Here is a 27564-nt window from a genome sequence, read left to right on the forward strand (position 1 = left end):
TTAAAAAATAAAACTGCTTTATTGAAAGGCAGTCACAGACATGGCGGTTTGCTGACCCGAGCAGGCCACCATCCCTGTGAGGCTGGCTATTCCCAATGGGGTAGAAAATTGCGAGTGGCTCATGAATATTGATGAGCCTCGCATTTTGCAACCCCATTGGGAATCGCTAACAGTGGCTCTGACACTGTGGTACATTAGATTTAGCGACTCGCACTGTGTCGCAAATTGCTGAATTGAGCTGCTATCTATAGTACCTCTGTTGGTACCTTGTTGATACACTGTACCCTTGTTCTGTTTGTTACAGTCTATGTATATTACACCCAGATTCATGTGCCTCCACTCCAATATGGCCGCCCCATCCTCTTGTTCTTTCACAGTCCCTTGTCAATTTCCACTACCTCCCTCATCTTCCCCCAGAACTCCGTTGTCACTACGCGAAGCTCCGCGCTCATGGACACAGACCCCGCCTACACGCTACACGCGATTTCAGCTACTTTCAGTAAGTTCCATCATCCGATTCCCTCGACTCTTCTTAGAACCCTACCTTTGAGTTGCTCCACCTAACGGTTTCTTACCGTTTTTCCACAGTGCCCACGAGAGCCTGTTATTGAACACTCGCACGTAAGTCCCTGCTCGACTCGAACATCCACCTTCCATCCCCAGCCTTTCACCCTCCCTGTTCAACAGCCACGCTTTACCCTTCCCCTCACAGGGCACAACCCCGTTCCAGGCATACGTTCATTTCCCCCACAGCCCCCCTGTATGCATGCGGTTGACTTTTGTTTTTTTTGCACCCCTGATTGATGTATGTTTTGTTAGACTCATTCGATGAACCATGATCTAAAATGTATTTTTTGCATTCCTCTCTGCAGCGCTCCTTGAGAAAGGACTCGCTTGAGTCCGAAATGCATCGGAGCATTCTTTGATTTAATCTGGATTATTTTGAACTTTATGAACTGCGTGATGTAACGCATAACAAAAAAGAGAATGAAATCTCGAAAATAAAATAAAGCAACATTTGGAAACTTCTTTACTGAACTTTTTCATTGAACTTTTCCGGAGTCAGTGTTTTCACACTGAACCCCATAAGTGTGCCCAATCCACAGGGATGCGCCTACGCCCCAGTAGCGCACTCAACTCTGTTCTACTTGCCTTTACGGCACTGTGCCCCAGATGGAGAGGCATATACTGGTGCCTGTCTTCAAAGCATTAAGGTGCAAAAAGACAAAGAAAAAAAAGAAAAAAAAGACCTAAAACAAGAAGTTTGTAAATCTCAGCAATTCTGAATGAGTATAACAGGACTGTCTAACTGTAGCACATTCAATCAGTTCATGCATCACCATGCTTGCTCCGTGCATCCCCCTTTCCACAGAAGATGTGTCCACTCCCTCTAATAGTAGGTCGGGGTCACACTCCAAAGACAGCATGCCATTTCTGGCTTCATACCTGCTTGTGGTACACGCCCCGGTAGTCATACTCTGGCAATATTTTTAGATCGAGTCTTTAATGTCCCTGTATTTCACCAACCGTTAAAAGTTTTATAGAGGTTCAGGAAATGACTGGGGCAAAATTCATCCCCATTAACATACTCCAATCCAATCCAAAAAATTTTTATTTCGGTCTTTTAGACCATAAAAGATACAAAAAAAAAAATCCGCATTTAAAAACATCACTATTATATAAACACATTACATAAAAATACTTTTCATTAGTAGTCCAGACGTGAATAAGAGTTACATTACAGTTCATATAAATGTTCAAGCTTTTAGTAGTTTTTTCCTTATCTGCCACATGGCCGTTATGAATTTAGCAACTGCAAAGACTATGTGGGGCAGAGTACTCGTTTTCAATATTCTGTATGCATACAAGTAACTCCTACATCCCAAGTTCCTACATATTGGCACTAGCCAATATTTCCTTGGTCTGTTATAAGCTGGGCAAAAAAACAGAACATGAATTTCCTCCTCATCATGATTACTACACCCTGGACAGATTTTGTCGTCCCTCTTTAGCCATTTACAAGTAAAGGTTTTGATAGGCATACTCAAAACTCATCTTTCAATATTACCTGCATGTGACATATGTAACAAGTCTAATGTGCTTACGATAATCATTTGCGGGAAAACATCCAATCCCTCTCTTACGTCCTTAACTCCTGCATAATGCTGGCCTCTACTACTTGTACAGTGTGCGTGAAAGGGCCGTGTTTCTAAGGAAGGCAGGTCAGGGTGCTTGAAAGATTACCTGTAATATGAGGCGATTCAGGTTGATCTTGTCTTGTGCAAGTCCTTCCGTCAATGCCCCCATCTTAGCCAGGGAGTCCCTAAGAGCCGCCTCTTCAGTCTTCATCCTGTTAATTTCAAGTCCCAGGTCGGAGCTGTTGGCTTCTATCTGATGACGTAGACAAGAATATATTTAATAATCCACTAGAGCATCCAAACGGTCCAATTTACTGCTGTAAAAGTTCTGCCCCTAAATATGCACACTATTAGTTTGTGAAGCACCTCCTCTTTCCTAGGTTAGAATAGGGCATACTGTTCTGAGGAAATAATTGAGGAACGGAGAGAGGTGATTAAAGGAGTAAATCAAGAAGGAAAGTACAGAGAGAGAGAAGAGTGCATGTACAGTCAGGGAAGGAGGACATGATAAACAGATGGGAGGAGGAAAGGATTCAGAAATGGAATGAAGAAAACGGTGTTGCGCAGAAGGAAGGCAGTAAGTGAAAAAAGGGAAGTAGGGTAGGAAGGGAGAGAGTAGGGAGTAAAGAAGAAGCCAAGTAAAAAAAGAAGCCAAGTAAAAAAAGAAGCAATGGGGGGGGGGGGGGAGTGCAGGAGTGAGGGGGGCAGGGAGGATCTATTGAGAGATAGAGGTGTTAAAAAGGAAGGAATAAAGGAAAAAGGAAGTAAATTATGAAAGGTTAAAAAAGTGACAAGAAAGGAAGACGGTAATTGTAGAAAGAAAGAAGGGTAGTGAGAGATTACAATTTTTTTTTCATATTAATTTTATTGTGTTATTAGAAATACAGCCATAAAAGTTACCACTGTCCCTCTCCCACCCCACTCCCCCAACCATGTGAAGGAGCACGCCACAGCAGTTCCACATCATTATCCAGTAACACAGAGTATTGAGACAGTACAAGCAGATGTATGACTTCAGTGTGCAGATAGTCCTCACTTTAAATCTAGTCCAATACATGAATGTACCCTTTTACAGGCTCTTCGACCTGCTCCTCTACAGGATCCTCCATTTCCTGCTGTAAACGAACTTGTGCCATATCCCATGCCATCCTACACCTTTGTCCCATGCCAGTCTATACTAGTCTGTCACACCCCACATTCGGCACCACCATATCCTCCTAGCCATTGTTCTTGTTTAGGCAGTCGGTTGTTATCCATCGCACAGCTATACATTTCTTCGCTAGACTTAACCCCAATTACAGATTTTTTTCTGCATCTTAAGGGTGTTTGGTCGGGCAATGAAGACCAGCAGGCAGAATTGTCGGCTGACGAAATCTTGATCACTTTCCCCCAGAAATCCCACACCTCAGTGGACATCCACCACACGTGTAAAAAAGTTCCTACTGTTGTCTTTCCCCGGGTCCAGTACAGGTAGATCAAAAGCCACTGTCATACCTACTACACTATGGTCGCGCCATACAGACGGAAGGACAAATAGATGTTCACAAGCCCCAAACATCTGATAAGAAACAACCACATAGCCTAAGAGGGATGGGATGGGAGTAAAAAGTAAATTGTGCAATTTTGTCAACAGGCACTCTCCCATTTAAAATGACAAAATCTGTCCTTTTAATGCTATCAAGCAGGGAGAACCCTCGTTTATCCGTTTTTATTTTTTTCGATAGTAGAATCTCAGGGATATGACAAATTTCCTCTTTATCAGTGTTGGCATAACTCTCTAGAGCAGAGTTTGAGATTTTGGTGTTTTTATTCTCAAGGCAGCCCGAAGAGTGCCCTCATCTCCACAGCAGAGGGAGTTACCCCACCTCAGGACCGCTGCCAAGGTTAAAATATATGAGGAGACTAAACCAAATTTCAGACGTAAAGCATGGGGGGCAACCATAGAATTTAGAATACAGATTTGAGGCAGGATTCGGCCTTCAGCCTTTTCAAAAGAGAGCCAATAATTCATATCCAATAACTCAGCAGCGTATGTTAATGAAGGGGGAATTTTGACCTTAAAAACTGACAGAACATGACTAAAGTGGTGTCTCCCACAAGCTTTATAAAATCTATTTAAAGCTCCAGCCTGGGAGAGAGCCTTAATAGCACAGAGTTTGATATGCTCTAAATCTCGCCCTGTTTTGAAAAAACCTTCCCCAAATATAGGTACGAATCAACCAGTTCCAGTTCTTCAAAACCCAACGACCACTTAAAACATCTCTTTATTCTGAGCCCTTTCTTGCGGAAAACCAAGATTTTGCTTTTAGCATTATTAATTTTCAAGAAGTGGTCTTCTGTATATTTAGTTAGGGCATCCAGGCGACGTTGCAGGCCAATTGGCGTTACATCAAAAATTACCAAGTGATCCGCATATAATAAAGAACCAACGGACATTGTACCGATTCTGGGAGCATCACCCCTTACTGAGTTTAAAGCGTCAGGGAGATCAGATACATACCAAGAAAACAAAAGCAGCACCAGCAGGCAACCCTGCTTGAACCCAGTATATGTTTTGATCTTATATGATAACCCCAGGGAAGATCCCACCAGAACTTGGCCCCAGGTGTCTCTATGCAATTCTATAATGAGACCCAAAAGGTGATGTGGTATACCAAGATGGGAGAGCTTTCTCCCAGCGTTTGGCGATCCACTTTGTCAAACGCTGTGGAGAAATCAATAAATGCCGTATAAACTGGCATACTTCGTGAAAATACATATTTCTACCTTTTTCAAGTTATCCTTCCTAAAATGCATATCAACCCCTGGTGCACTTTTAGATTGCCTTTCATTGACATGTGTGCAGCGATAAACTAGGCAACACTAGTATACTAAGAAGTGGACATTATTACAGTGGCAGTGGCAAATAGGCACTGTCACCAGTACTTAGCCGCAGGCAAATCAACACTGACATATAGTAATTGGCACAAGGGACAATAAAACACAAGCACCAGTGCTGACAAGAGAACAGTAACACTGGGGCACTGATGTGGGGACCAATTACTAATGTTAGAACACTGGTATGGGGCAGGAGCAGGAACATTAACAAAAGGACAGTGACATGGAGACACTAATACTGGGATACTACCACTGGGACACAGACACAAGAAGGGACATTAACACTGACAGCGGGATTTTGACATGGGGACAGTGGAGCTAGGACACTGACTAAGTCACAAACAATAACACTAGGACACTGACACAGGTGCACCAACTTGGACACTGGAACAATGACCTGTGGATACCAGCACACCTACAGTAACACTGATACAAGGACATAGTCACTGGGACTATGGCCGCCGATCCACCCAGTGGCTGCTTTGCCGTGATAGCGGCAAAATCCTCCCCTGGCGATCGCGCCTCAAGATGGCACCCGAGGTGAAACGGACCCACTTTCGGAGGTAGAAGTGTGGAGGCCGCGACATCAGAAACGGCCCTGAAAACTGCACCGGTTTGCGGCGAGATTCGGGGGCTACCCTATCAACATCTCCGGTGGGCGCCCGCAGCTGAGGCAAATCAGTTACACCGAGGGCGCAGCCCGTGATCGCTGGATCTGCAGCCTCCATCTGCCTGTGTGGCTCGACCGCAGTGTGTGGAGGGTGGCTGCGGCCACAGCGGATGGGCTGGACAGGTTGTTCTTTATCCCAAAAGCACCAGTAGCTGAGGGCAGAGGTGAGCGGATCCCCTCCCCAGCGCGAGGCAAAATGGCGGTTCCTAGCGCGCTGGCCTGCCGTGGTGGGTGATGGGTCCAGGTGGGCTATGGTGGCAGGGGGAGACTGGCCCATCCTTTCCCCGTGAAGTGTCGTGGTGCCTGGTATATGTTTGATGTGGAGATGGGGCCCCTGTTCACTCGAGGCTGAGGCGGCTGGATGCCTGATCCTAACATGGCTGCTAGTGGTGATTTTTTTCCTGGGATTAACTTTTCATTGAGCAGCCCTACAGGGATGATGCCTGTCCTCAAGATGGTGTCTGGATTCCCTTCGGACCATGGTTTTTCACCCCCCGCGCCAATCTGTCACTCTCTGAGTGCACCTGATCATTGCCCGGACAGCGGAGTCTGAGCATTGGGCCCGTCGCCCGGTGGAGCTGCTCGGCTCAGCTATTGAGGAGATTGGCCTTGGTTCATCCACTTGCCCGTCACCTACCCAGCCAGACTTTGGGCTCAGTTTCTCCCCGTGTCCCTGTCTCTCCCTTATCCCCTGCTTCGAATTTCTGTAATTCTGCTCTCTTCTTTTAACTGTGTCTTTTTTACCGAGGAGACTGAACGCCCTTGACCGCTGCCCGGTGGAGCTGTCCCATGCAGCTAAAGTGGAGTCTGGCTCTGGCTCATGCCCTAGGCCATCACCTACCCAGCCGGACTTCGGTCATTGCTTTTCACTGTTCTTCATGGCTCCTCTATCTCTTCTCTTCAACTACTCGACTGCTAAGTTCACACTGAGTACCTTCCCCCTTCAGATCCACCTGCCTCTATCCTGACTATCTGTCCCCTCTATCCTCCCCCTTTCCTATAACGTGAGTCTTGGCTAAGTTACGCTCTAATATCTTATATTATTGTGTTAAGATCACGCCTTTCTTTCCCTAGCATTTATTTTTAATTGTAACCATGATTGATGTAACAATGTAAAAATGTTTTGATGCTATGTCCTCATGTAAACCGCTCTGATGCCTTCGGGTCTAGCCAGCGCTATATAAAACTGTTCAAATTTAAAAAAATTAAAAAAGATACAAGGACATAGTCACTGGGACACAGACACAGACGCTCCAACACTTATATGGGGATATTGACTTGGAAACAGTGACACCGGAATCCTGAAAGTGGCACAAACATTGATGCTGGGACACTGTCAAGGGGCACAGACTCTTGAGAGATTAAAAAGGGAGGGATTAGGATAATCACACTAAAATACTGATACTTGGACACAATACCAGGACAGTAAAATGACAAAATGCCACAGGGGCACTAAGTCACAGGCACAGACTAGAGGAACGCGACACCGGGGTACTGACATGGATCACTGACATTGGGGTACAGACATAAGGACATTGGGATACAGGCATTCACACTGATATATGAACACTAATATCGACATATCTTACTCGCATAACACAACAAAGAAGCTGTGGTTTATGATAGACAAATGCTTTATCCTTTTCAACACCCATACCACAAACAGAAATACGTTTAGATAGAAACATAGTCCCCTCATATTTGACATACTTTGAAGTTGGACAGCTTTGTCTTGTTTGCGGTGTCCAAGTAGGAACACGTTTGAACGCTTCTGCACAAACTAGCTTGATACATAGCAAGCGTGGAAAATGAACAAACTACATATCCCATGACTCCTAGTGTTTTTTGGTAGTCATGGGAATGCAGGTCTATGCAATAGTAGGCAGCCGTACTTATAAAATAAAAGATGTCTCCAGATTATAATACAGGTCTGATATTAGCACAATGAGCCTTAAGCTAACCATCAAACTGGTTGCTGTGGGTGTTTCTTGCAAAAAACTACGGCTTTAGATCGATACAGGAGTGTGGACTAGAGCGCCATAGATATTAAACTACTACAACTCCCATGAGCCCCTCTTTTGGGTAATTCCCGGTAGTTGTCAAGGAGACACGCAGAAACGTCACAACACCGTAATAACTAAGCGCCGCTGAGTAGCCACGCACCGGTAGCAAATGTGACCCCTCGGCTATTTAATCCATGACGTCCTGTCCGCTGGTCACCTCCCGCTCCAGCTTGTGTCCGGCCCGGGGTACCGACGGACAGGTAGGTGTATGTACACGTTAGCGCTACCATATTCTGATTAGTTGATCCCGTAGTTATGAAGAGCAGAGAGGATCCCCTTCACGTTACTTTGAGGTGGTCCAAAAATTATTTTCACCCCAAAAAGTTTTTTCTTATGAGACCAGCAAACTACTAAACTGTAGAACTCTGTATGTCACTTTTAGATACAACCTGTAATGGACAGACTTTGTGCAACCAGCTCTGCCACAAATAACTAAGTGAATCAACCACTTTACGACAATATAGACACTTGCTTTAGACAATATAATGGCTTTTGGTTTTGCAATTATGCGTGTTTGTAAATCTAAATGTATATACATTTCAACCAGTTATAGATGATATATGTAGTGATAATAAAGTATCACTGAGATATCTGATTATACGAGACATATGTAAATAAAATACCTAAATCCTCCAAGTATTAGTAGGTCATGATCAAGTTAAAATGTTGATATATAGAAATTTTCTACCAGCCATAATCACTGATTACTGTTTCGATCTGAGAATTTGGCTTTTTATTTCTTCTTTTTATATAGACCGGTGCCTCACGTCCTGAGCTGATGCCAGGTGAGGTCAGGAGTGTACCCGTACATCAACGGGTAAGCATATAATAGAAACTATAAATATAGTGCTACATATACTGGTAGATATAGGATACACATATTGGGTATCCAGCCTTGGCAGCGCGGGCGTCATGGCTGAGCATGATTAACAGTACAATTTTTTCCTATAGTTTTTCCTAGTTTCATTTTAAATTCACTGATTCCTTTGGGTAAAAACCTTGATGCTAGCATGTATTTTTGCTCTTGCTGTCTTTACAGGTTTCGTCCAACAATCCTGTGATACCCTACTAAAGCATGAAGCCACAGGTTAATATAGGTTGCACTGTATCCAACCACATAGTTTGAGACTTTTCAAGTGTGTATCTTGACACCCTTTTTACATAAATTTTTGCAGTAGCGAGAAATAATTTAGGTCCTGAGGAAGGCTGACATCATATTATGATCGACACAGCTGAAACATGTAGACCTGTTTTTTCGGACTAATGTAGTTATGTGGTTTAAACTGCACACGCACTGTTTTTATGTTTTGACACTAGGATAGATTCAAGTAAAGCAGTTTTTCTTCCTGGTAGCCAATTTAAAATCACTATTCTTTCACTGCACGCACTGCAAACCATCACCCTAAAAAAAAACAAAAAAAACAATAAAACATTTACACTGCTTCACTTCTAGTGGATTTTAGTAGATGCCATTTGTTATCACTTAAAACATCCCTGAGCTCCTCCCTCCTAGGGAGGGGGTTGTAGCCCTTGGTTGCACCAGGCTTTGCAACCAAGAGGAGATCCCAGATGATGAAGCATGCTACCTCGGTGGGTGATGGGATTCCATCCTCTTTAAAGGACTCCCCGTAGAATCAGGAGAAAATTGGATAACGTGTACTGTTTATGCTTTTATTTTGCCAGACCCAGGGTTTTTCTTTGGTTTAATGCTGTACTAGAAGTGGGGATTTGAATCTGTGCTGGTCTCTAAACTTTTTCCCTTAGACCCTCTTTACAATTGTTGTGTGAATGATGTCAGGACACTGATATATGGACATTGAACCTGACACTGATATTGAGAGACACACTGCAAACCTGGCATTGAGAGATGGGGATACAGACACAACGTTCATTGGCACCTCAATATATGGACATAAAGACACTAGTGTGTGGCCCCAAAGACTAGGCCTGTGAGATAATCTGAGAGATCACAGATACTTGACCATGGACATAAGAGCAAATATGTCTATGGTCCCAATCAAAAAACATTGTTCTTTAACTGCCCTTTGCACTAAGAGAGCATAATGTTTTCAAATGCTGTTCATTAGCAATACTTCATAATCTTTATTCTGGAGACAATAAGGCTGCATATCAACTTCCAAAAACAATGACTACTGAGTCCTATTCAAAATAACTATAATCTTGCCACTGCCAATGTATGTTCCCAAAAGAACCTTTTCAATTGCAGCACTGAAAGAAAGCCACGTGCACTAAAGAAAAGGGGAATGCAAATAGGCTAGGCATGCTGCATCTATAGGGGGAGTGGTTCATCTTTTCCTTGTTGTTCGAGCCTTCTTTGTCATTCCAATTGCACTGCCTACTATCTGCCCTGTGAACTTGGAAGCACTCTCGAGGCTGCCACCTGAATAAAAAGAGACAAGTACAGAGCAAGGATCTAAACCCAAAATGTTTCACTACCACTCCCTGTCAGTGGTTTGGAGTCTAGGCAGTTTTTACATTGTAAAAATATTATCGCATGGGCCAAAGATGTTTAGGAGGCCACCACAGGATTTCAGACTTACTGGCCTGTTGAACACCGAAACTACATAGTATAGCTTCCACATCTTGCTTTTTTTCCATTATCTTGCTCTTCCTGTATCTTTTTCTTACTCTTGCAGGTCCATTTTAATCCCTGTTATCTTCTTGTGTTACTGTTTACTTTTCTTCTTCTTCAACTTTTGGTATCCCTTCTCTTTTTGTCTGGGTCAAAGTCTGATTATGAAAATTACTTCTGGGTCCCTAAAATGAGTGTTGATGCCTCTCACTTCCAACTAACCCCAACAATTAAGCGATAGGTCCATGGCTCTAGAACAATGGATGGGTGGCTGCCTGCCTTGTTCAAGCTCTTTCACTGCATTAATGTTGGGGATAGAGTATCTCCTATAGAGATCCTTACACCTCCTAAAAAACCATCAGGCTTTTGTAGCGAACATTTTTAGGTGAATTTGTTAATGTTAGCACATCACGGATATCGTATTCATTAAGAATCAACTGAATAAAATTGTTCTTTAAAATATCGCCTAATCTAAGTTTCACATTAAATTTGGACACATTATGTGCTAAATATGCAAAATAATAACCCTTCAAATTCGGAAGTGCTAAACCACCATTCTCCAATTCTTCATATAAAGTGCCTAGTACTAAACTGGCAGTTTTATTGTGCCAAATGAATGCTGTAAACATAGACTCCACTTTCTTAAAAAATATGCTGCTAAAACACATGGAGTTTCTGAAAAAAGAAAATCACCCAGTGTAAGAATCAACATTTAAATCAAGGCAACCATCCCCCTCCCAAAATTGTTAGAGGAAGCGAGTTCCACTGTGCAAACATAGCTTGTATTTGTAAAAGTTAAGGGGCAAAATTGAGATTCTATAAATCCTCAATCTTTGAAGAGTATCTAATCTCCTGTGGTATATAAATAAATAATACCGGATCTATTTTTGAATGAATAAATGAATAACAGATAGCTCAATAAAAAAGAGTCAAGATTCGAGGTAGTAGGAGTTTGCAGGTTTATTACAGCATAAAGGACAGGAACAGGACAACCTGCACGGGAACAGGATGGCAGCGCTGCCGGGGGCAGAATCGGGACAAGGACCAGGATAACTTTTTAATAACAGTAAATGAGCATATATACATAACGCAAACACATAGCATTACATTGCAATAGGCGTAGCAGTGGGTGGGGTAATAGGCGTGACGCGTAGCAGTCGCGAAAGATAAGGGTGAAAGTAGGTGTAACAGAGGCGTATACATAGACATGTGATGCAAACGTAACAGAATATGTCATGAATGGGGCGGAAACATGGAGGGGGCTACCTAAGGAGCCGGGACCTCTGACCTAATGGTGCGCGCAAACTGGCAATGACGTGTTACTAGGAGAAGCTGGGGGCTACGAACTCTGTGCTAGGAGCAGAGACTGAAGTCTGGAGAGTCAGGGCGACATGTACCTAAGCAGTATCTAGTATCTGATGTTTAGAGAACATGTTGATAGAATCCAAAAGTTATCGGGGTAAAGGCTAACAGACTCTAAGAATGGTGCATGCATTATTCTACATGTAGTGCGTGATGAAGAATATTAAATGACCATTAAATACAGTATTTCTCCTACGTGGAGACGTAAAGGCTAGACAATGACGGAAACTATTGATGCAGTTCAGTAGCTTAGGAATGCAGAGAAGGAGGACTGAACTGATAACTGCAATCATAACATACTCTTGGCAGACTCAGAGGCAGAGCTAGGCTGAGCCGGGCACTGCGAGGCAGGAAGTAAGTGAAGGGTCGAGGATACAGGTGGGGGCTGTATCGCTCCTCAGCGAGGCTTCAGGAGACAGGAGCTGAATCTGGTGTCCGGGCCCTTTTGAGGCCTAGAAACGGGGACTTTACAATGGAATAACGTGCACACTGAGAAACGTGGCAACGTAACTTTACATAGGCCTGATATTCGTAGTATTCACGAGAACTGGAAACTGGCATACTAGAGGTGGATACAACTGTAATTGCGTCATTAATCGAACATAGGGAATACATATGCATATTAATCATGCACAGATAACATATGATGGAGGACTCGTAGGGACACAGAACATGGCAAAATTTACTTTTCCACATTCCCTCCTTGTCACTACGTTTCCATCAGGAAACATCAATATTCATGATACCATCTATCATTTCATACAGTATCATTTGCTCGTCTCGAATTTTCTGGGAACGTGTTTTAGAACGGGGCTTGGGACTAGGAATACAAGAGGTAGCACAAATGCAGCAAATCGCAGGGCCACATTGTATACAGAGGCAGCAGCTGAATATGATCGCTACTGCAATACCTAGAAAGGACAAGACTTTCCATCCCCAAGCGGAAATTATATTCCAGAACCAACCGGACCATGTCCAGGTGCCTGGATCTTGGTGTAACAGATGGGCAATTTTATGGAGTCTGGTTATAGCTGAATAAACAGACGGCGCGTTATTTGGAATGAAAATGCAGCAACTAGATCCGATGACTCTACAGGCCCCGCCCCTATCGGCCAATATGACGTCAAGGACGAGACGATTCTGTAAAACGACAAATCTCATAGCAGATTGCTCTTCGGTTAAGTTACCTAGAGCAGAGGCAGTCTCATTGACTACTACTTCAAGGGTTCTGGTTAACCTACGAATTAGCTTACTATTCTGGATAGGTCCTATAAAGAAGAAGAAACCTCTATTGAAATCTGTATACTGTTCTAGAGCAGTTTCAGTATAATCGACAATTGGGGACTCGATCTCCCTTCTATGTCTAAGGTGTACTAGATGTGTGTTTCTATGATAATCAGATGGGGCTAGGAAAACAGGTGGCAGTAGGAAGGCAATGTAACAGGTTCCCTCCCAATCGAGGGGCAGACGAACATATGCGGTCTGACCACAAATAAAATAAGAATGACGTGAAGCTTTGAAAATAGATTTCCCACTGTCACTGTACTTGACAATAGTAGTACAATCGCTATGTCCTACATGTACGGAACCATTATTTCTGACACATAATTCGCCTTTGACTGGTAGTACTGAAATAGCAGGTAAGTCTGGAGTGGAATCAGACTGAACATTCAGGACCATAAAATTCGAAGAATAATTACCTAAATTGTAAACTTCGTTTTCTAGATCTAACCCTGTTCTGTGGGGAAGACCTTGCTTGTCTGGGAAACATGTACTGTTAAGAAAAGACATATCTGTTGAGGATGACGTTAACGTGGACCATGCTCCACACGAACCATTATGTGAAAATGGATAAGGAAAGAGTGGCAGAACTCCCTTCGGTGTCTGGAAAGGGGGGAGTCGACCACACACCCAACAATTAGTGGCATTGCTGGTCTGGTGTGAATAATGTAACATGCGGATAAAAGAATTATTACGCATAGCGAGGCGGTAAGAGAGTTCATGAGGAGGCAGATCACTAAACGTGTGCTCTACTGTGACATTAGAAGACTTATTTACATGAGAAACTGGAAAATACAGATAAAATGCATAACTGGTGCAGGAAATCATAACACTGAGAAATAATATGAAACATAAAAAAACGATACATCGGATTGAGTTTTGACTAACTCTCTCACTATGGGGGTCTATTTTATACATGTCAGAAACCGGTCTAACCGTTTCACCTAGGGGAGGACTTAGACAATCAAACTGGCTGACTTATTTTACTAGACCTTAACTTGAGTTTATACTCCTGTTGCGGAGTTTTCTCTAACAGGGAAGGTGCAGTATCATTGTCTTTTGCGGGACAGTCCTTAAGAATAGTACTTTGGAAGTCTTTAGAATCCTGGAAAATGTTCTTTGAGACTGGCTTCAATCCATAAAAATTTTTAATATGCGAAAGATGCACCCAGCCTTTGCGTCCCTCCAACTTCACGGCTGTACGGGTGGCCAGGAGGACCTGTCGGGGCTCCTTCCAGCGAGGCTCCAGTGGACTTGAGCGATCGAAATTTCGCACTAGGACCATGGATCCGGGAACGATTTCATGCGGTGCCACCTCGGTATTGTCTGGAAATGCGGCGGCAACCTGTGAACGACAAGAGTTGAGGGCAGACATCAAGGAAGCTAGGTAATCTGTCAGCATATTACTTGAAACATCGGTAATACTTCGGGGTCTAGGAGTACCCCACATGTTAGGGGGGCGGCCGAAAACGACCTCATACGGGGACAGACCTGATCTGGAATGTGCGACCATGCACATATAAAACAAAGCGACTGGCAGAGCTACGAGCCAGTCCACACCTTTCTCTTGACAAACTTTTGCAATTCGGATTTTCAGGGTCTGATTATGTCTCTCTACGAGACCGGCTGCTTCAGGATGGCGTACACAATGGAACTTCCACTGGTACCCTAACAAAAGGGACACATGCTTCATGAGTTCAGATGAGAATGGCTGGCCGTTGTCAGAATATACGACTCTAGGGAGTCCGTAACGGGGGAAGAACTCACGAACCAACTGCTTGGCAGTGGTCGCGGCTGTGTAGTCTGGAACTGGATATGCCTCTGTCCACCTGGACAAAGCGCATACAACTACAAGGACATACTTGAAACCTCGACATCGCTCCATCTGAATGTAATCCATCTGGAGGACTTCAAAAGGGTGGTCAGGGGGCTGGAATCCACCTTGTTCCACCGGGACACTTTTACCTGGATTAAACTGGCAACATATCATACAGGTACGGACTTTCTGCTTGGCTGCAGCTCGTAAATGCTTGTTGAACCAAATGTTCTGGATACTGCCTAACATAGCTTTTTCTCCTAAATGTGCTGGACTATGTGCGGTATTGATAATGACTTGAACCATGGAGTCGGGGAGAAACCAAGTGGCTCTACCCTTCGTTACCCATCCCTGATCTGTCTGGACCCCTCCTTGTTCGGACCATTTCTTGATTTCATCGGGAGTAGCATGTAACTGGATATCTATGACATCTTGAGTAGGGTCTTTAACTGTCATACATGTAGTCGGATCTGGAATAGGTGTCTGTGTCGGATTAACTGAAGTGTCTGGAGTCTGAGCTGTAAGCTTGGCTGTGCGATCTGCTAGATCATTACCTTGGGAAATAATGTCAGTAACTTTCGTATGTGCTTTGCACTTCATGATAGCAATGGATGTTGGTAAATGTATTGCATCTAACAGGGCTTGAATGAGGAGACCATGCTGAATCTTGGTTCCATGAGAAGTCATGAAACCTCTTTCTTGCCAGAGCACTCCGAAGTCGTGTACAACTCCAAATGCGTAACGTGAATCTGTGTAAACATTAACTTTCAGGTTCTTGGCGTGTATGCAGGCTTGAGTCAGAGCAACTAGCTCTGCTGCTTGAGCAGACAGGGTGTCAATACGGTGTGTCTCAATAACTTCAGTGTCGGTAGTCACTGCATACGCGGCGACTAGTTCTCCTGTACTTGTTCTCATACATGAACCATCCACATAAAGTGTCAGGTCGGGATCTGGTAATGGAATATCTGTCAGATCTTGTCTTGGCTTGGTCATAATGTTAACTACTTCCACACAGTCGTGTGTGGCAGAATTCGAAGTAACTGATGGTAACAATGTAGCAGGATTTAAAACGTTGCAGCGTCTGATTTCTATGTGTGGCTGGAACAGTGTCAATTCATAACCTGTTAAACGTGCAATTGTCAAGTGCTGGGTTTGTGTTCGGTTTAAAAGAACTTCCACGGAGTGTGGGACTTGTACTGTCAAGGAGTGTCCTAATACTATGGAATCACTTTGTCTGATAGCTAGTGCTGTGGCTGCAACTGACTTGAGGCACGCAGGCAGAGCCTGGGCTACAGGATCTAATGTGCTCGAAAAATAAGCACAGGGCTTGTATTGTCCTGCTTGATCTTGTGTGAGAACAGATAATGCTGTACCTTCGCGTTCAGTGACGAAAAGTGTGAAAGACTTACTGTAGTTCGGTGTTGCTAGAACTGGAGCTTGGCATAGGGCTTTCTTTAACTCATTGAAACTAAGTGTATGTTCAGATGTCCAAGGGAGGACAGTCGATACGGCTGCCTCCTGTGTCGTTAACTGTATCAGTGGCTTGGCTAGAAATGCATACTGAGGAATCCATTGTCTGCAATAAGAAGTAAGGCCGATAAAAGCACGTACCTCCTTCTGGGTCTTGGGCTGAGGGAGACTCGCTATTAACTGGATTCGGTCTGGTGTCAACTGCCTACCCCTCTTGGACAGTAAGTGTCCTAAGTAGACCACTTGCTGGACACAGAATTGAAGCTTAGAAGGGGACACCTTGTGTCCCATCTCGGCTAGGAAATACAAGACTGTAAGGGATGCTCGCTCGCAAGCACGTTCAGAACGGGCTGTGATCAGTAGATCATCGACATACTGGAGCAGGGCAGTGTCAGTTGGCATGTGAATGTTGTCTAGTTGTCTCTTGAGTGCTTGACTGTAAATACTAGGACTTTCTGTGAAACCTTGAGGAGCGCGTGTGAACATATAGCTCCTTCCATTTAAACAAAATCCGAAAAGAAACTGGCTGTCTGGATGAATGGGGACACTGAAAAACGCGTTCTTGAGGTCTATGACTGTAAAAAATGAGGCTTCGGAATCAATGGCTGTCAACAGGGAAGAGATATCTGGGACAACTGGATACTGGGGAATAATACATTTATTAAGTTCTCGGAGATCAATCACTAATCGATATACTGGAGGTGCATTTGGATCAGTACGTTTCATAACTGGAATGATCGGAGAATTGCATACATTGGAGTCAGTTTCTACAACTACTCCTTGAGCCATGAGCTCGTCAATAATTTTGGATAAGGCTGCTACAGCCTCAGGTGGCAATCTGTACTGTCTGATTCGTGGCAACACTACACCTGGCTTGAGAGTCACACGATGGGGTGTGATTTGCATAAAGCCAACATCAGTTGGACCTTGCGCCCATAGATGCTGCGGAACATTAGACAATCTCGGATCAAAATCTCGTAATACATAGTGACCCTTGAAGTCACGTAGGAACAATCGTATTCCCTCTGGGGAACAGCATATAACTGCACCTAATTCTTTCAGTGTTTTAATGCCTAATAGATTTTCTGGACATGACTTAGTAAGTAACAGATCAGTAGTGCGGGACAATGGACCTACTTCTAGAGTAACTGGCTTTGATATTTCATTTACAATAGGTTTTCCTGAAAATCCAAGGGAAACATTTCTTGAGCCTGAGAGCGGAGCCCCTGGAACTTCGGCGTGACTGATGGTGGTCCTACTTGCCCCTGTATCAATCAAAAACTTTCTGTCTTTCCCTAATACTTGACTATGAACATAGGGACCTTCTTAATCTACAGGTATCTCGATGAGAGGCAAGCCTACCTCCCTCTCTAGGCTGTTTCATGAATATGGCTGATACTCTGGATACTCAGACTGTGCATACTGGTACATCTGCTGTGTAACATGCTGCGTTGCAGCGATAGGCTGCGGTGCTGTAACTGTCTGTGGTGCATTCTGTGACTGAGGAGTCTGTGTAACTTGTTCTTGTCTCGGCGGACGTGGTCTTTCTTTAGTCTTACCGGTAGCTATGTTGTGTTTCAGAACTGCACACTCGTTTATAAAATGACCTGGCTGTTTACAATAATTGCAGTTCCCTTTAACGGGAGCTGCAGGATGACTGGCTTGATTTGGACCCCTCTTCTGACTGTCTTGAGGAACAGATTGTGCAACTAGTACTTTCATTTTCGTGTCTTTCATACGTTTTCTCTCATGTTCTTGCTCTTCTCTGATTCTGTTCTGGTGATATTGAAGCATCTGTAACATTTGGGACGGGGTATTAGCTTGCCAGGTACTTTCGACTTTCAAAACTCGGTTTTTAATTTGTGGACTTGAATTCTCGACTAATTTAGTAACAAAAAGATGAGGGTATGACTCGCTACTTGTCTTGAGGCCACTGTTTATGGTAAAACATTTCTCAAATCTGGAATAATAATCACTAATATCTTCGTCTGGTTTCTGTTTACAGGCTGAGATTGCATCCCAGTCTTCTTTTCTAGTTGTCAATAACCTAGGCAAAACTTGTATTAACAGTTCAGGTAATTCTTTACATTTATCTCCAAGACCGGTACCTGGTACTCGTGCCTTGTCTTCAGTTTCTAGGACTGCCCAATCGATCTTTTTCTCTCCCACCTCCCATTCTTTTTCTTTGAGTTTCTCATATACCCCTGCGGGCAACAAGACTTTTAACATTTTAATGATATCTGGATACGTGTATTCTCCCATACGGAGCATGTCTTTTAATTCTCGGTGGAACCCTGCTGGATCTTTATCATGACAGGGAATTAACTTTTTCATCTCTAAGAGCTCCATCTTTGTGATCGGGGTGTAAACAAACACTCGTTGCATTTCACCACCGTCTGTCTTAACTGGATGCACTTCTCGTAACGGATTCTGTCTGTCTATGTAAAAGGGTTTACTTTCTGGGGGTGAGATATGAACAAAATGCGGGTTCAGAAACGTTCTGTATTTGTGGCGCTGTTCTAGAATGACACTAATCAAATCGGTACCTAAACCTTTCCATCTATACTGGAGTAACTCGTTCAGGACATCATGTAACGGACCTGGATCAGAATGTTGACCCTCATATAATGTAATGAGGTGCTGGATCATATACATACCCGCCAGTCGTTGCTCGGCTGGGGGCAATTTCAGAAACATTTGTGCCACTATTTCGTCTGGAAAAGTGGTAGAATCAGTAATCCATCGGACTGCTGATCGGACTAGTTCTTGTTCATGCATAGTACTTAACTCGCTATAACCGATTCGTGATTTCAGAATGTGATCGGTAGCTTGAAATACTTGTTCCAGAGAACCTTGTTCTGGTGCTGGATGATGAAAAATTGACTTGTGTTCTAGGCGCAAATAGCGATCTGGAAATCTAGATTTTCCTACATACGCTATTCTGTCGGGATTCTCGTCCTCTACCTCTTCTGTAGAAGAGTCATTTTCTTTCTCGCTTACTTGTGCTTCTTTACGTTGTTTGTGTACCCTTATTATTTCTTTACGGATTTTCTTGTACATACTCTCTATACTACTGATGGTTCTGTGCTTACCCTCGGCTATATTATCACTCCACCTTGTCAGGACTTTCATTTCGGCTCGATCTTTGGTCGGATAATCTTGTTCCCTTATTAGACAATTAATCAGAAACTTTAATATCATGAGCTGGACTTCAACTTTTCTTTGGCACATGACATCACTAATACTTTCTGGATCATTCCCTGTACGGATGAAACGATATATTCTGTCTAGATCTTCTTTCATATCTGGTAGGGTGACTAGATACTCGGTCACCTTTCTCACGCGTAATGAATACAAAACCATACTATCCTCGCCTGGGACTGGATCATAGCCACATTCGGTAAGGGCTTTTCTTATTTCTGCAACAGACTGATACCTGGGCGTACGCTGTGACGCTTGTGCATGTAATTCGGCTAACGTTAAACGCTTGTGTGGCGGCGGGGTTTGAGGAGGACCTCCCCCTGCGGCCCCTAAACTAGAGTCGTCTACTGATGCTCTTCGTCCTGGCAGAGTGGGAAATGGAAATGTAGGCTGGACTTGTATGGCGGGCTGGACCGGGGGTACCGTAACAGGTACTCCGGTGTCTGGAGGAGCGGGAAGTGCCTGATTTACAGGGACTGGCGGAGCGGGATTTGCATATTCTGGGACTGTGTCGTCCAAATAGGACGAGATGAAAATATCAGCTGCGGTCGGTTTGTGACGTAGCTTGGTCGGGACTAATGGTGGCGGAAAATTACTGGATGCCTCTGGGGTCGCTTTTAACAAGCCCTCGGCAAGAAGAGGATACATACCCTTAATAAGAGCATGCCTCTGTCTGTCTGACTGTTCGGTTTTAACTCGTTCACCAATCTCGATTAATTCCCTTTCCTGGGCTCGTTCCAAGGATTCTCTACTTAATTCTGACTTTCTGATTTCTTTTTCGGTTCTTTTATGAGATTCTTTGCGCCATAACTCGATGGCATCTTTCTGTGACTGTCTGGCTTTCTTTTTCCATAATGCTTCTTCTACTCGCATGATGCACTCGGCATCCCATGTGCCTGATACGGGCCATCTATACTTTTCCTCTAACTGTTTGGTATACTCTACCCATAAATCTAGATACAATATGGCGCTTATGCCATGCTTCTGATACATAAAATGACCTGGACTGTCCCTAGGCGGGACAGGAACTGCTGCTTCTAGCAGACCTTTTCTGGTTTTTAACTGACGCAGTTTTGAAAAGAGCGGCATGACTGAACTATAATCTGGACACAATACAATACACAATAAACACGAGAATCACTTCGCACTCATACCACGACATTAAAATACATGAATAACATTCAGAATAACAGTTCGAACAGAATATTACCTGGAATACGGGAAACAGAATACATGAATTTTCTCGAGAACAGAACTGACTAGAACAGAAACTAGATGCACTGCTGAAACAGTACGAAACTTACCGGTCTCATACAGAGACACGTCAGGACCCGCATCCACCGAAGTGGACACTTCGTTTGTGGGTCTGTGTACCACCAACCCACAGACCAGAGTCAATTAGATCGACCCTGTCTAGATACTACCCCAGCAACGGTACTCACCGGGCAGCAAGAACGGAAGGCCTCGGACTGGACTGGACTGCTTCGACGCCGGACGGACGAACTTCGGACTTCTGTTACGGGTGGGCCTCCGGATACCTCGGACCTTGGACTCTCGGCTTGGGCTCTGGTCGGGACTCGCCGCGTTCCTCCACCGTCTCGTCTGGATGCTGGACCGCCTCCTCCGTCTCCTCCGTGGGCCTGAGGGATACTTGAAGCAGAAATATCTGCCGGTGCGCAGAAGAGTTCCGTCACGACTGCAGAGGGTCAGGGGGTCGGCGTGGCTTCACCGACGCGTGGGGAAAGGGCAAGTCCCTGTTCGGGCGCCATTATGTGGTATATAAATAAATAATACCGGATCTATTTTTGAATGAATAAATGAATAACAGATAGCTCAATAAATAAGAGTCAAGATTCGAGGTAGTAGGAGTTTGCAGGTTTATTACAGCATAAAGGACAGGAACAGGACAACCTGCACGGGAACAGGATGGCAGCGCTGCCGGGGGCAGAATCGGGACAAGGACCAGGATAACTTTTTAATAACAGTACATGAGCATATATACATAACGCAAACACATAGCATTACATTGCAATAGGCGTAGCAGTGGGTGGGGTAATAGGCGTGACGCGTAGCAGTCGCGAAAGATAAGGGTGAAAGTAGGTGTAACAGAGGCGTATACATAGACATGTGATGCAAACGTAACAGAATATGTCATGAATGGGGCGGAAACATGGAGGGGGCTACCTAAGGAGCCGGGACCTCTGACCTAATGGTGCGCGTAAACTGGCAATGACGTGTTACTAGGAGAAGCTGGGGGCTACGAACTCTGTGCTAGGAGCAGAGACTGAAGTCTGGAGAGTCAGGGCGACATGTACCTAAGCAGTATCTAGTATCTGATGTTTAGAGAACATGTTGATAGAATCCAAAAGTTATCGGGGTAAAGGCTAACAGACTCTAAGAATGGTGCATGCATTATTCTACATGTAGTGCGTGATGAAGAATATTAAATGACCATTAAATACAGTATTTCTCCTACGTGGAGACGTAAAGGCTAGACAATGACGGAAACTATTGATGCAGTTCAGTAGCTTAGGAATGCAGAGAAGGAGGACTGAACTGATAACTGGAATCATAACATACTCTTGGCAGACTCAGAGGCAGAGCTAGGCTGAGCCGGGCACTGCGAGGCAGGAAGTAAGTGAAGGGTCGAGGATACAGGTGGGGGCTGTATCGCTCCTCAGCGAGGCTTCAGGAGACAGGAGCTGAATCTGGTGTCCGGGCCCTTTTGAGGCCTAGAAACGGGGACTTTACAATGGAATAACGTGCACACTGAGAAACGTGGCAACGTAACTTTACATAGGCCTGATATTCGTAGTATTCACGAGAACTGGAAACTGGCATACTAGAGGTGGATACAACTGTAATTGCGTCATTAATCGAACATAGGGAATACATATGCATATTAATCATGCACAGATAACATATGATGGAGGACTCGTAGGGACACAGAACATGGCAAAATTTACTTTTCCACACTCCAAATACCTCTTCTGCTGATCATTTACACAAGAAACTATATCTATGAGCAATCTATCTGAATTGCATGTGCATAATACAATTTTGGTTTGGTTTTTATTAATTTGATAGCCCCCCCAGCTCCTCATATAGCAAAAAAGCCTCAAAGGCTTTCTCCTGCGAGCATCTCTTAGCGGTGATAAGGGACACCCCTGTCAGGTGCCACGATGAACTTGCAATCTACCAACCTCTGCAGCGTTAATTATGATATTGGCTTCAGCATTCTGATATATCTTCTATATCAACCCAGTGATCTGGGAAAAAAACCCAAACTTGGCTAAAATACAAAAAAAAGCGTTTCCCAGGTCATGAGGGTAAATGCCCTGTCTGCATGTAATATGGGAACTATGGGTAATGTATAATTAACTGAAAAAATAGTCCACACCTCAGCTAAGTAAAATGTGTATTTGTGCCTAGCTGACATCTGGTAATAAAACCGTTCTGTTCCTACTAAAACAATGTTGCCACTATTAAATGTAATCTGTTTGTCAATTGTTTCATAATTATTTTATAATCTGAATTTAGCAATGTAACTGGACGATAAGAGTTTGGATCTACACCCTCTTTTTTTTCTTAAAAAGCTAACCACATTCCCCATACTAAATGAAGCCAGTATAGGACTGCCCTCCAACATTGCATTAGGGTATTTTTTAGCGGGTCTAAATGTAGTCCCGCTAAAAACTTCCCTCGAGCATCTTTATCAACCACTTGATTCTTACTTTCAATCTGTTTATAATGTTCGAGCATAATTTCATCCAATTTCCCCTGCTCCCTGCACCTAACCCCAGAATCTGGGCACTTCAAAGGATGAATCATGCTGCTTGCAGCTTGTTCTTGTGCCTGCCAAGCTAAAAATCTCCCCATAAAATTACTCTCCTCATAAACCTTCTGCATATGAACACGATTCAATGCACCACACTTAGTATAATACAAATCACTTTATACCTGTTTGACCTTGTCTAGTGCTTTCCTATTTACCATCGACGGATGTCTTAGAAATGTATCTTCTATATCCTGAACAGTCTTTTCCAAAATCTGATTTTGTTGTCCAGTATTTGCTGCATCGTTCACTATCACAAGTCCCCTTACATACGCTTTTAGAGCATCCCATGCTACATTTGGAGGGGGGACGCATGATTCCTAATCGGAAATGTATTTATCTCCTCTTTACATAACCAGACCCAAACTTTCTCCTGTAAATACTGTTTATTAAAAAACCCATCTCCTGATTCGAGGTGCACCTTTCTCCAGCAATACCTCTAGGGCAGGAATTGCATGATCTGAAAAAACGTTAGGGAGCGTCCACTGGCCCATAAAAACCAGGGCTTTCGAAAGTACAAAAAAATCAATATGAGAAGAACTATGGAATTGTCCAGATAAACATGTATATTCTATTTTTGTTGGAAAAGACTCTCTCCAAGGATCAATCAGTGCAACGGTTGTTTGATAATTCTGTTAAACCCTCACAACTTTAGGCTTTAAGTGCTTTTTCAATATTTCTGAGGAATCTATTCTAGGGTTCTGCAAACAATGTAAATCCCCTTCCATAATATTCTCCCCTGTGACTTGCATTAGTGACTGAAAAAGTTCCTCATAAGGTCCAGCATTGTCTTAACTAGGGCATACAGCCTCACAAATGTGAGCCGTTATCACCCTGTGATCTCCGTGAATAAAGCAAGATTGTGGGGTTATTTTTTTACTAGATAAGATGCTCCATTCAGGGTCTCTTTAGTTACATACCTAAATGGCAACTTCTCAGCTTATGAAACTTCAGACCTTAGTAAAATCCTTACTTCTATCTAGACTAGACTATGGATTTGGCACTTCTGAGCCAAAATTATAACTGGCCTTTCCCCGCTGAAAACAGTCTTAAATGCAAATGTCTCATCTCCTATAGAAAAAAATCTGGACCACATCGCAATGTTCAGCAAGTTTTCAATGGAGAGGCTATGCATTTTTAGAAACAAAGACCCACACCATGATGCTTCAATACAAATACTATATACCGAACAAAATCCATTGTAACAAAGAAATCCCCATGCTAGAAATTCAAAAATTCAAGAAATAAACATGCAACTGATCCTTTTCTACGGCAGCCCTGAGATTCTGGAACAGAAGTTTACAGCACAAAGAACACTAAATTCAAGAAATAAAAGCAATGAAATATTTATAATTAAACAGAGCATTTCATTTACAGAGGATCAGAGTATTGAACGCTCGAAACTACAACAAGAAAACGTATAACTGTTGACAAGTGGCTTGAAGATTCTTCCGATGTCAAGAAACACGACGTGGAAGACCGGCACTTTGCTATCTCTTTATTTGTTTGCCTTTGTATCGTTATACCTATAAACAGTGTTGTTGAAAATGTGATATCTTGGAAATATGTATTCCTATGTATTTAAGGTGCTAGGATGTCAATGGTGGTATGGTCTGTGCCAAATAAAACCATAAAATAAATAAATAACTAAAGAAAGAAAAGAATTCTGAACACAAGGAAGTCACGATACGAAGACATGCAAGTGAGGACGGAGGGAAGGAGAGGCTGAGAGGAAAGGGAAGAAGGAAATATGAAGGGAGAGAAAATAGATAATATAGGGACAAAGAAACAATAGAGTCATGGAAAGGTGGATGTAAAGAGGCGATAGGAGGAGAAATGGGGAGGGGAAAAAATAGAGGTAAAGGAAGGAGGTGGAAGGTAAAGGTCAATGAGGTGTTAGAAGGAAGAGAAAAGAAGTGGGTAAGGATAAACGGAAAGTGGGAGGTGGAGATGAAAGGAAGAGAGTGTGAAGGGAGAAATAGTTAAGGAGGTTATTCTGGAAGGAAACAATGATAATAGTGAATGATGTAATAAAAAGAAAGGAAGAAGAGGTGAATTATACAATGAAGAGTAGAGGAGAAAGGAAAAGGAAGGACGATTTTGTAGAAGAAAGGAAGGATTTATTTCTGAAAGCATGGAAAGAAAGAAAGACAACATTTGTAGTAAGAGGTAAAAAGAAGTAAGTGTGGAAGAAAGAAAAAGCAAGTAGAAGAGAGAGAGGGAGAAAGTGATAATGAGGGAAGCAAAAAATGTGAAAGAAGCATGAGGAGAAGGAAGGAACTAGGGAGGTAAAAAGCTTGAAAACAGAAGAAAGGCTAGGAGAAGGTAGAGAAAGATGCAAGAAGACAAATTAGAGAAAGGAGGGAAGGATGCTTTCTTAATTCCTGAAAGGAATGCATTATGTGGGCATGGGGAAAGAGATGGAAGAAGGGAACGTAGGGGATGAACAGAGGGAACAAGGGAAGAAGGAGGACGAGCTAGAAAGTTAAAGAGGAAGAACATGGAATGATGACAGGAAAGGCAAAGAAGTGGATATAAGGGGTAAGTGAATGAAGAATAATAGAAGGGAGGTAGGGAAAGAGATTTGAAGGCGAAAGGTGGAGTAGATACATACAAATGGACCTATGGCTAGGTCTGCGCTATGGAAACATGACATACGTGCATAGGGGGAAAAAGAGGAACAATTGTGAAGAGAGAGGGAAAAGGAACACAGTTCGAAAGGAGAGTTAAAAGGAGACAGAGGAAGTAGGAAACAAGAAAATATCTTTAGAAGACTGGATATTGCAATGAACACAAGCGACACATGAGGGGACAAGAAAAACAATGATGTTAGAGAAAAGTGAACAAGGAAAGAAACTTGGACAAAAATGGGAAAAAGAGAAAAAAGATGAAGTGAGGAAAGTGGGAATATCATAAACGTGAGTAAGAGCATAGCAAAGGAAGGGACAGTGGGAGTAGGGTAAATGAGAAGAGAAAGCAGGCAACAGAAATGAGAAAAGTGGAAGCTGGGAGAATGAAGAAGGGAAGGAGATGCCTAAAACAAAACGCACAGAGGGGGCTGCGATTCAAGAGAGGGAGAACCAAAAAAAAGGATGAGAGAGGGAGTATGAGAGAAATAATACAGTATGCAGCAAGATAGTGCATTTGTGGAGTGAAAGGGCATTCTGCTTACTTTGGAAAGTGCCCGAGTGAGCCCTTCCTTCTCACTCTCCAGGACCTCCTTCTCTAGCATTGCCTGGTTCAGTGCTTCCCGCATCATAACAAGCTCCTTCTTCAGGCCAGAGATCTTCTCCTCCAGAGGTTCCATGGCCCTCTGTCTGAAGAAAAGATGCAGGGACATCTCAATCCTTAGTACAACCACAAGCATCTAAGTACATATAAACAAAATAGGGCAATGCACCATGAAAGGAAGGAGATACAGTCTCACTCAAGTTCAAGTTCAAGTTCGGGCATTTGTATAGCGCACTACTCACCCAGAGGGTCTCAAGGCGCTAGAGGGAGGGGTTGACTATTTGTCGAATAGCCAGGTTTTCAGTTCTTTTCTGAAGGAAATGTGGTTCTCAGTAAGGCGGAGGTGGGTGGGGAGTGAGTTCCAGGTCTTGGCAGCCAGGAAGGAGAATGATCTGCCACCCATGGTGGTTTTACGGATGCGCGGGACTGCGGCGAGGGCTTGATTGGATGATCTTAGTTGGCGGGTGGGAATGTAGAAGGACAGTCGGGTGTTGAGGCATTCGGGTCCCTGATTATAAAGGGCCTTGTGTGCGTGGGTAAGAAGGCGGAAAGTAATTCTCTTGTTGACGGGAAGCCAGTGGAGGTTTTTTAGGTGTCCGGTGATGTGCTCTTGGCGCGGGATGTCTAATATGAGTCTCGCTGACGCGTTTTGGATACGCTGGAGCTTTTTCTGCAATTTTGTTGTAATTCCGGCGTAAAGTGTGTTGCCATAGTCTAGTCGACTCGTGACCAGTGCATGGGTGACAGTCTTTCTTGTCTCGAGGGGGATCCAGCGGAAGATCTTTTTGAGAATGCGAAGGACGTTGAAGCAAGAGGACGATACGGCGTTGACTTGTCTGGACATTGAGAGAGAGGAGTCTAGAATGAAGCCAAGGTTACGTGCATGGTCTGTGGGTGTGGGTGCTAATCCCAAAGCGGAAGGCCACCAAGAGTCGTCCCAAGCTGAGGGGGAGGATCCTAGGATGAGCACCTCCGTTTTGTCTGAGTTGAGTTTTAGGCGGCTCTGTTTCATCCATTCGGCTACTTC

General features: G+C 43.6%; 1 protein-coding gene across 1 annotated transcript in view; it reads right to left on the bottom strand.

Annotated features, from left to right (window-relative positions):
* Positions 1 to 27564, bottom strand: part of CROCC2 (ciliary rootlet coiled-coil, rootletin family member 2) — a 1301560-nt gene that overhangs the window by 804470 nt on the left and 469526 nt on the right. The window contains exons 15-16 of the mRNA XM_078665477.1: positions 26479 to 26623; positions 2245 to 2391 (exon numbers count right to left, since the gene is read on the bottom strand). Coding sequence (XP_078521603.1) covers positions 2245 to 2391; positions 26479 to 26623 — 292 coding nt within the window. The remainder of the gene's footprint in view (positions 1 to 2244; positions 2392 to 26478; positions 26624 to 27564) is intronic.

The sequence above is a fragment of the Lissotriton helveticus genome, chromosome 11 (assembly GCF_964261635.1).
Source record: "Lissotriton helveticus chromosome 11, aLisHel1.1, whole genome shotgun sequence".
Classification (NCBI taxonomy): domain Eukaryota; kingdom Metazoa; phylum Chordata; class Amphibia; order Caudata; family Salamandridae; genus Lissotriton; species Lissotriton helveticus.